This window comes from Polypterus senegalus, chromosome 13 (assembly GCF_016835505.1).
Source record: "Polypterus senegalus isolate Bchr_013 chromosome 13, ASM1683550v1, whole genome shotgun sequence".
Classification (NCBI taxonomy): domain Eukaryota; kingdom Metazoa; phylum Chordata; class Cladistia; order Polypteriformes; family Polypteridae; genus Polypterus; species Polypterus senegalus.
Genome location: NC_053166.1, coordinates 121,899,485 through 121,910,063, shown reverse-complemented (window position 1 = coordinate 121,910,063; position 10,579 = coordinate 121,899,485). Strand labels below are relative to the sequence as shown.

Here is a 10,579-nt window from a genome sequence, read left to right as displayed (position 1 = left end):
GAGTTGTGGCATTGTATGAGAAAGTCAGGAGTGGCAAGGAAGTATATAAGAGTGGTGTAGAATATGTACGAGGGAAGTGAGACAGTGGTGAGGTACTGTATGCAGTTGGAGCGATGGATGTGTTTATGGTGGAGGTGCCCTTTATTATTTGTAATGGTGATGGACAGGTTAACATTGGAGATTAGACAGTAGTCCCCGTGGACTTGTGATCTGTAACAAGAGTAGGGAGCAGGTTGAGGAGACCCTGGAGAGGTGGAGATATGCCCTAGAGAGTAGAGGAATAAAGGTCAGTATGACCAAGACGGAATAAACATTTGTGAATGAGAGGGCGGTCAGAGGATGCAGGGAATAGAGTTGGCAAAGGTAGATAAGTTTAAATACTTGGGATCAACAGTACAGCGTAACAGGGGAGTTTGGAAGAGAGGTGAAGAAGAGAGTGCAGGCAGGGTGGAGTAGGTGGAGAAGAATGTCAGGGGTGATTTGTGACAGAAGGGTACCATCAAGAGTGAAAGGGAAGACCTAAAAGACAGTAGTTAGACCAACTATGTTATATGGGTGGGAGATGGTGGTACTAACAAAAAAACCGAAAACACAGATGGATTTGGCAGAGTTAAAGATGTTAAGATTTGCATTTGGTGTGACGAGGATGTGACAAGGATGGACAGGATTAGGAATGGGTACATTAGAGGGTCAGCTCAGGTTGGACAGTTTGGAGACAAAGCCAGAGAGATGAGATTGCATTGGTCTGGACATGTGCACAGGAGAGATGCTGGGTATATTGAGAGAAGGATGCTAGGGATGGAGGTGCCAGGCAAGAGGAAAAGAAGAATCACTGAATATGGTGAGAGAGGAGATGCAGGTGGTGGGTGTGACAGAGCAACATACAGAGGACAGGAAGATATGGAAAAAGATGATCTGCTGTGGCTACCACTAATAGGAACAGCAGAAAGTAGAAGATGTTCATAGTAATTATAATATCTAGTTAACAACTTTTTTGCTGTATAGCATTTTAAGTTCTGCCTTTGTAGACATTGCTATGACTAAGTGTCTTAACAAAGAAACATTTTCTAAATAAAAGAAAATCACTGCCAGCTTCCACTGAAAAACACCCAAAATCTGAAACCCAAGACAATTTGCAAATTGGCAGATAAAGTCTCAACAAATTGTCTTATTAAAGAAAAAGACTGAAGCAAGTGTGGCATGTTATTCTTAATATGAATTTTGCAGAATTGTTTTAATAATGTACAGTATGCTCCTCAAAAGAATAATAAAATGTGCACTTCTAACCATTTCTTTGGAGAGATATTGGTCTGCTACATACCACGTTATGTCCAATTGATATAAAATGGCTGTATTTCCCATATCACATCGAATTTAAAAGACTATGTATTATGAATTTCCAAAAACTGGACATTTGATAGGGCCTGCCACACTCAGTTGTAATTGGAAATATGAACTGACATATTAATATTAAAAGAAATAAAAGTAAAGTAAGCTATTATTTAATAGTTAAATGTAATTGTAATAAAACTGCAAAACTGAATTAAGATTAAAACAAATATTAAATGACAAATGTAATAAACACTATAAAAAGTAAAATGTATTAATCATATTTTGGAATACTGGTTACATTTCCGTAATTAAGTCAACAAACTAACAAAAGAGAAAAAAAACAAACACGTCAATCAAAATGATAACATGCACTGAATTTACTTTTTGCTCATCACATATTTCTGGTGCATATATTATTGAAGCAGGTCTCCTAAAAATGCACCAATAAACTATCAGGCAAACAGACAGACACATAAATTACACCTACAAAACGAAGAATTCGAGGGGACTTTATTGGCTCATCAAGATCTACTAGCAAATAACTTAACAAAGCCATATCTGTAAAATCCCAGTGCTCTAAAAAGCTGGACATGGAGGAGGGAATTAATCAATCGCGTCAACATAGAAATAAAAGAAGCTTTAAATAAAATGGACATTTAGTAACTCAGAGAAACGAATGCACTGAATGTAATGAGAAGTGCCAGAAATGACATAAAAGTGCTGCATATAATAAGAAAGTTAGCTAAAAATTAAATAAAAAATGCGAAAAACAGAAACTTATTAATGGAACATTATGTACATACCAAGAGTTAAAATAAAAGGAATATGCTGCAGCCAGAAACACGATTTGGAAAAACGGCAAATAGTAAACTCTCAAGAGGTTAATTGGCATGAGGAAAATTATTTGCAAAAAGTGAAATTAGTACAGCAAAGGGTGTAAGGCACAAAACAAAATAACCTCAGAAAACTGACAGCTAACAGCTCCTAAAAACAGCATACGTCATGGTCTTTAAAGTTGTGAAAAGATTATTTGCTAATGTTCCCGGATAACATTCTGAGAATAGATAAAGAACTTTTAATTGCACCGTTAAGGTAACATTACTGGGTAACGTTCACAATTCCAAATCTTAATCTCCCAGTAAAGATGCAGTAACGTTAAATTGTTTGAAGTTAAGTACATTAGATATTAAAATGAAAGAAAAGGGTACAAACCTAAAGTGCGTAAGCAAACGCCACTCTTCAATCAGAGGAGAGGAAAATGTTGCGAACGTACAAGTGCAGGTTTATTATTATGTTTATGTTTTACAATACAGATACATTATAGAACGATATAATGAAAACAAAGTATATGAGTTCTTATAATTTTAGAAAATAATCCAAAAAAAAGTAAAAACGAATAAAGAAAAAACGAACACTGAACACCAATAAATTATATTCAGTAGCTTGAACAGATAATGAACATCCTGTTTTGCTGTGATCGTAAAAGTATCAATGTGGCTGGAGAATCTAATAAATCACTATGTCCACAGGATATTAATTAACACGGCCTTCTGAAAAGAAGCGTAGGCTACGATTAGGTAAATAGAAAAACTGAGGGCTGTTCCACGAAGCGAGCTAATCTCAAAATTCAGTTTTATTTCGATAATCCCGGTTTAATTTCTCGAAATTGGTTCCACGAACGAGGCTAACCTGAAGCTCCGCTTAATTACTATGCCAACATATGCTCTTGGACAAGCCTGCTCCGTGGCAGGTTAGTTGTGAAGCTTAGCTTAGCTTGATGAATATGATTGGACAAGCCATGTGATGTCACAGCACGACATTCTGCGGGGCTGGGATTATTCTGCTGCTGTTCACTCCCTCTTTCGCACACATCGACCCTCCAATATAAAATTATTACAGATTACATGCAGGCGATTCTAATTACTTAGAAAGTATAAAATGACAAGGAGTGCATTGAAGGCTTTTACATGAATAACCATGGTGTGCCCATTTATTCATAATCCAGTTGATGAGGGAGCGAGGCTCATTCGTAGAGCTTTAAGGCAACAGGTTCCACAATTACTTGCCCAGGATAGATCCGTTGCATTTTGGGATGATTATTTATCGAGCTATAGATTTAGTAGACACAGTATTGCATATTTGTGTCAGTTATTAGAACCTTACATTTCTAAAAACAGATGTCGCTCTAAAGCCCTTACGGTTGCACAGTCTTTGTGTATCGCTTTGCGTTATTTTGCCAGTGTTTCATTTCTGTACAGTGTGGGGGATGCTGAACATTTAAGCAAAGCTACAGTGATGCCGTGAAATCAGGAAGGTTTGCGTTGCATTAAAGTCCTTTTTAAATATATTCATTACCTTTCCTGGCCACCGAGGAATTCTTGCCATTAAGGAAACTTTCTTTGGAATTAATGGTGCTTAATCTTTAAACATCTACTCATTTACAGCACATAAATCATTACCTGATAAGTAACTGAATTTAATTTGTCAGGCTTTCCTAACGTCATTGGAGCCATTGACTGTACACACGTGAGGATAAAGGCTCCAGCAGGTCCAACAGAGCCTGATTACATAAACCGCAAATCATATCACAGTATTAATGTACAGGTAAGTACTGATAATATCTCACATTTATATACAAGAGGTGAAAGTGTAGTCGTCCAACATTAGCAATGTATGTCATTACCATTTCCTAAAATGTTTCAGATGGTATGCACTGCTGAACATCTAATTTCAAACATTGTGGCAAAATGGCCAGGATCAGTGTGTACATGATGCCAGAATTTTTTGCGAGTCTTCACTGGCTCAAAGCCTCAGACAAGGCAAGTCAACTAAAATTCACAAATATACTATAGTTTATTATACTACAGTCTAATGTGTCTACTTTCCATTATAGGAATTTTTCCTGGTGTGCTGCTTGCTGACGAAGGATACCCATGTCTACCGTTTCTTCTCACACCATATACAGATCCTGCAACACAAGCAGAAAGACATTTCAACCATGCCCATTGTAAGACAAGGGCACGCATTGAAATAACATTTGGACAGTTAAAATCCAGGTTTAACTGCCTGCGGCATCTCAGAGTTACACCAGACAGAGCGTGTGACATTGTAGTAGCCTGTGCAGTTTTGCATAATGTGGCAATACTGCAGCAGGAGCGTATGCCAATAATGACGCATTCTTCACTTGTTGCCAGGACCTTTTTGTTCCACTCATGTTGCTCCGGAAACCAAGCATTATTAATAATTATATTAATAATTACAATTATATATCACTTTTTATCCAAGATGAACCCATATAATTAACATGCTGTCCTGATTATCAATGTGTTAAAATAACCTTAAAGTACCTTACAACTGGTAACAAAATGCATATGTAAAAGGAAATTTTAATGACTATACATTTTGAAGGCTTGAAACTGTTCTCATTTAGTTCTTAAATAGTTTGACATCCTTAACACAAAGGTTACTAAAATCATGTTCTTACGCATTTAACTTGTCAGCTATTTTCTGCCATGCAGCCTCACGAGCTTTGATAATACAGCTCGTGCTCCCCTTTCTAGTTATTATAGCTTTGTAGTCCTCATAAGCTTGTAATCATAATTCTTGCTCCGCCTGCGAAAAAAACGCAGCTCTTTCCTTAGTTTCTATTCTTACTTATCCAGCATCGATTAAACAAGGCTGCCTTTTATATCGCGTGGACGCGCACGAGCCTCGCTTATCAAGCTTGGCTTGAATTAGCGGAGATTAAATACACCTGAATTTTGTTCGTGGAACTCAATGAGCCTGAAGTGAATTGTTAGGCTAACTCAAGCGAGGCTTTTACAAATAATCCTCGATTTTATAAGCTCGCTTCGTGGAACAGCCCCCTGATGTATACCGGAACCCCGACCTCCACACTTGTAATATATTGTTTTTGAAGAGCGTCAGATGCCTGTTTTTTCGTGCGTGTTAAAGAAGTTTTTAAAAGGAGGCTTCTATTTAGCTCCAGTCATTGCATGCACGCTGCATTAAATACGTTACGTTACAAAACCAAGCCACCTCTTCCCCCATTCCCCTGCCTACTTGCTGAATTGTGGATTAACACGTGACCGAGATCATTTTGCTTCCGTAAACGCAGCCTGGGGCTGATCAGTACAAGTGTTTTGCGAAGTTTCAGTGAACTCGAATACTAAGCACTGCCCGACACAAGAGAAGTCTCCTTAGGAAAGAAAGTGACACTTGACACGTTTTGCTTCAGGTTAATAAAAAATGTAAGTGATGTTTATCTTTCGCTTAGAAAAAAATGTTAATGTCAACATCAGGCTTTTCTTAGGATTGTTTGCGCATCTCTAGCGGCCTGTATAGAATTTATTTAAACTTTATAAATAGTTGTTATAACAGTTGAAGGTTCGTTATTGCTTACTGATTCTCTGGGCAACTCTGAAACAATGATACTTTGATTATGTCTTTGTTATTCAGTCAGCTTTATCTTTCACTTAAACGTTTCTCTGCATTTTGCTGTGCAGTAACGCTCCTAAATTGCACTTTTTATAACGGTCTAAAATCTGACGTCAAGGAGGATCCTCTTAAGAGGCAACCTGTTTCCAAACGAACACTATCGTTTTGTTCGATTTTTCCGATGTTATTGCATATTTCCAGAAATTTTATTCAAATCGTTTCGATACTTTTATTCTCTTCATATAATATATTAAGTATATCGAAGTTCTATCATTCCATTTGCCTAGTGTAGAAATGATGACAGAAACTCAAAAGAAATATTTTGAGTAATTAAAATCTTCCGTGGTTCTTGGCACAGACTTCTAATATGCCGCAGTGTAATTATGATATCAATCTAAATGGACACAACAGTTGCTTAATATTACAGTATGGTCCTCTTTAAAATAACAAAACATAATCACCCTGTGACCAGTGACTGTCACGGACAGCATTAAGTCGAGAGTAACCACTCAATTACAGCTGGTGCCTTCGGGGCAGTGAGATACCTGCTATCAGGACTTTCAAGTTTAAATTCTTCTGAATTTAAAGAGAACAATTTTATCATTTGAGCGCAGAGCTTGCATGGACGTTTGCAGTATTTTGATTATTTTATTATTTCAAGAGAGTTTTAGCAAGTCGGGAAAAGTGCACTTGTTGGCATTCTGAGTTAAGTCAGGACAGCAGCATTTATAATTTGCTATAGTCGCTTAATACATACGAAATTTGCAGTAATACAGAAGGCAGGGAATGACGGTAACTAGAATTATTTGTCAAATCAAGAACATTAGCTAAATACTGTCTACAATAAATCTATTAGTTACATTTAATAAGAATATCTAGTTATTTATGATTCAGTGCAGATTGTTTTGTATTTGATAAATGAAAAAGCTCAGTTATCCTGAAATGGGTTAAACATGTTTAACTGTGAATATTTTTGCCATATATGACTGATTACAAAAATAGATCTGTGATTTATAAGAACAGAATTAATGTTTGTTTTTGTTCTTCTTCTGAAGGAGAGGATGTGAAACTTTACTTTGACTGTTAACAGTCCAATACCATGTCTTTGTAACAGACAGCCATCATACCAGAAGTGATTCTCAGCCAAAAACAGGATGAACTTGACCGAGGATCTGACATGTGCTATATGCTATGAGCTTTTCACACAGCCAGTGATGCTAGGATGCATGCACCACTTCTGTAAAAGCTGCATAATGAGATTCTGGCGGGGAACTCGAGGTCCAGTCTCCTGCCCTCAGTGCCGAAGAGAATTCCCCAACAAACAGTTTCAGACCAACTTCCTTGTGGCAGGAGTGGTAGAAAAGGTTAGAGGGACAAGTGAAGAGTCATCACGGAAAAAGCGTATGGTAAAGCTTTACTTTTCTAACATTGAATACAAGTTTCATGAAAAAGGTTAAGTTGCTATCTTTGTTTCCTTCACAGCTTAATTTACTGCTTTTTGAAATGAAAGTAGTATGATTTGTTACTGGGAAGTCTTGCTTTTAACAAAACAACAACTCTTATGACAATACAAAGATCATTGTGAAATTCCTTGTTTACTGTTTTAAACTTTCCTCTAACCATGAATCCCACCAAAGTATTTCTCAAAAATCAAATAACATTAAAAAATAAATTATTTATTGTAGACAGCAAGAACTACTTATGTTGCAGCTGGTAGAAAATTGCTTTTCACATCTAAAGTTAGTGTGATAATTTCTATCTTATGTTGTCACTCAGAGTTCCACAAGCAATCTCCCCTTGCCCCTTGTTTCCTTGCTACAAGAACTTTGCTAACTAACAGAATTATAAGTATAAATATAACATTTTGACAAATTCTTGTAGTAAGCATGTCCTTACATTCAATATTTTTCATGTTCCACTGTATATGGTGATTTGCTGTGCCTACAAAATATATAGAAGCAAGATGCCAGAACAGAGTTGAACAAGAACTGTTTAATTTTAATGTTTTTAGTATTTAAAAAGCTGGACAATTCAAACTTCAGGTTTATCAAGAAGATATACACCATTAATCACCTTTGGTCGATAGAATGTTTTAATGAACACTTATGTAACAGAGATTCAAAATTCTCCTAGATATAGCAGCAGACATTCTATCCAGATGTCAGCGTAACCCTAAAGTTGTGCCTGCTTCTTAAAGTTTTTTTTTTGGACGTAAACCTGAACTTTATAACATTTAGGTATACCTAAATCAAAATTATTATTATTAATACAAACTATAACTAAAATAACAAAGATTTCTTTGTTTCTGTGTGTGTGTGTGTGTGTGTGTGTGTGTGTGTATATATAATATGTATGTGTATATATATATATACACACACAGGTGACGGTAATTCCATTCAAAAAGTGAAACTTGTATATTCAATTCATTCATTACACACAAACTGATGTATTTCAAATGTTTATTTCTTTTAATTTTGATGATTATAACTGACAACTAATGAAAGTCCCAAATTCAGTATCTCAGAAAATTAGAATATTGTGAAAAGGTTCAATATTGAAGACACCTGGTGCCACACTCTAATCAGCTAATTAACTCAAAACACCTGCAGAAAACTTTAAATGGTCTCTCAGTCGAGTTCTGTAGGCTACACAATCATGGGGAAGACTGCTAACTGGACAGTTGTCCAAAAGACGACCATTGACACCTTGCACAAGGAGGGCAAGACACAAAAGGTCATTGCTAAAGAGGCTGGCTGTTCACAGAGCTCTGTGTCCAAGCACATTAATAGAGAAGCGAAGGGAAGGACAAGATGTGGTAGAAAAAAGTGTACAAGCAATAGGGATAACCGCACCCTGGAGAGGATTGTGAAACAAAACCCATTCAAAACTGTGGGGGAGATTCACAAAGAGTGGACTGCAGCTGGAGTTGGTGCTTCAAGAACCACCAGGCACAGACGTATGCAAGACATGGGTTTCAGCTGTCGCATTCCTTGTGTCAAGCCACTCTTGAACAAGAGACAGCGTCAGAAGCGTCTCGCCCAGGTTAAAGACAAAACTGCTGCTGAGTGGTCCAAAGTTATGTTCTCTGATGAAAGTAAATTTTGCATTTCCTTTGGAAATCAGGGTCCCAGAGTCTGGAGGAAGAGAGGAGAGGCACAGAATCCACGTTGCTTGAGGTCCAGTGTAAAGTTTCCACAGTCAGTGATGGTCTGGGGTGCCATGTCATCTGGTGGTGTTGGTCCATTGTGTTTTCTGAGGCCCAAGGTCAACGCAGCCGTCTACCAGGAAGTTTTAGAGCACTTCATGCTTCCTGCTGCTGACGAACTTTATGGAGATGCAGATTTCATTTTCCAACAGGACCTGGCACCTGCACAAAGTCTGTTGTTTCTGTTTCAGTAAATAAATCAAATGCAGGTGACCAGTGTTCCCCCTGAGGTGAGTGTGTGTGAGTACAAACTTCTGCGGGCACACACAACTTTTCTCACAAGTTTCATACTCATTTTCTGGTGGCACACAAAGAAACATAATGATTATAAAGAACAAATGGCACAGCAGTCCATCCCCCAGTAATCAGTAATTGAAGTTGTCATGAAACCAAAAATCAAATCATTTGCAAATTGACTTTAAAGTGACAGAATTTGTTTGTCATATGCCTGCTATTTGAAAGCATTATTTACTTTCAAGTAACCCTGGTTTGTAAATGAAAATCACGAAATAATGTATTTCAACAAATAACCATAATAATATATACAGTACATCTGGAGACAGCAATGGGTGAATTTTACTTAATACTGGGTCAGAACAATTGCTAATGCTCACTAAGTGTCACATTTCTTAACCAATCCAGCACCCCATAGAGGCAGTAATTTTGCACTGCAAAGATCAATGTTCTTGTTAACTCTAAAACCCTATTAAAACATATAAACGTGTGTTGCATATGCTGAGAGTGCATTGCATGTTTTAGAGTTAAACATAACCTTTCTGTAGCATTAGATTATACAAAGGCATTCGACTGCATCAGTGGACGAATGGTAAACATGAATGATATGTTGTTGCAGGTGCTGTGTGTTCTCTCTGTTCAAAGTTAACAATGATAGAGTAGGAGTTAATGTAAGCATGAAAGAATTTGCAGCTTTATTCATGAAAATAAGAAATACAAATATGCATTTGAAATAAACAGTGTGTCATGTGATGTTTAAAGGACTGCTGTTAAGAGAACTGATAACGAAGAGCCACAGGAGTTGCAGATTTCAGTACTCAAAACTCGACTCGATCAACAAATCTGCCTAACAACACCAATAAAATCATGGACAACGCCCACCACATCTACCTTCTGACTACATGTTTAAACAAATAGCTAAATAAAGTTAACATTACTGTCTAATTGGAAATGCAAATATGTTGTAACAAAATAAGCATAGCATTTTAACACTTCGTACATCCATAGACCACAGTGCTTATTTAAATACTATTTGCTGCTGTTATGTCACATAGCGTGTCAATAATTAAAATGACAGAAAGATATTGTATCAGGTAGAGGTACGTCTGAAATGAGTTGGAGCCCAGTAGCTGATATGGTCTACGTGTGTGTGTGTGTGTCTCCACTTTCACAGTGCTCCTTACAACGTGCAAATTAATATTTAAGCTTCAGTTACCTAGCTCTCCTGCGCTCATTTTCTCTTAGCATCAAGTCTTCTGTTCAATATCTTTTGCTGTCTCCTTGAAACCCTGGTGGCAGTTTAAAATACATGGACTGGAGAAATAAGGGGCAGGTGTTTTAGGAAGAAGCCCTGTGGGTGGGCTATTCAGT

At 37.1% G+C, this 10,579-nt stretch overlaps 1 protein-coding gene across 3 annotated transcripts in view; it reads left to right on the top strand.

Moving 5' to 3' along the window:
- Nucleotides 1–5,199: 5,199 nt before the first annotated feature.
- The window catches only part of trim105 (tripartite motif containing 105), a 29,484-nt gene continuing 24,104 nt past the window's right edge, over nt 5,200–10,579 (top strand). The window contains exons 1-2 of one of the 3 annotated variants that reach the window (XM_039775030.1): nt 5,200–5,582; nt 6,825–7,175. In XM_039775030.1, coding sequence (XP_039630964.1) covers nt 6,924–7,175 — 252 coding nt within the window. In that variant the 5' untranslated portion in view covers nt 5,200–5,582; nt 6,825–6,923. The remainder of the gene's footprint in view (nt 5,583–6,824; nt 7,176–10,579) is intronic. The other 2 variants (XM_039775029.1, XM_039775028.1) reach the window with 2 other exon arrangements.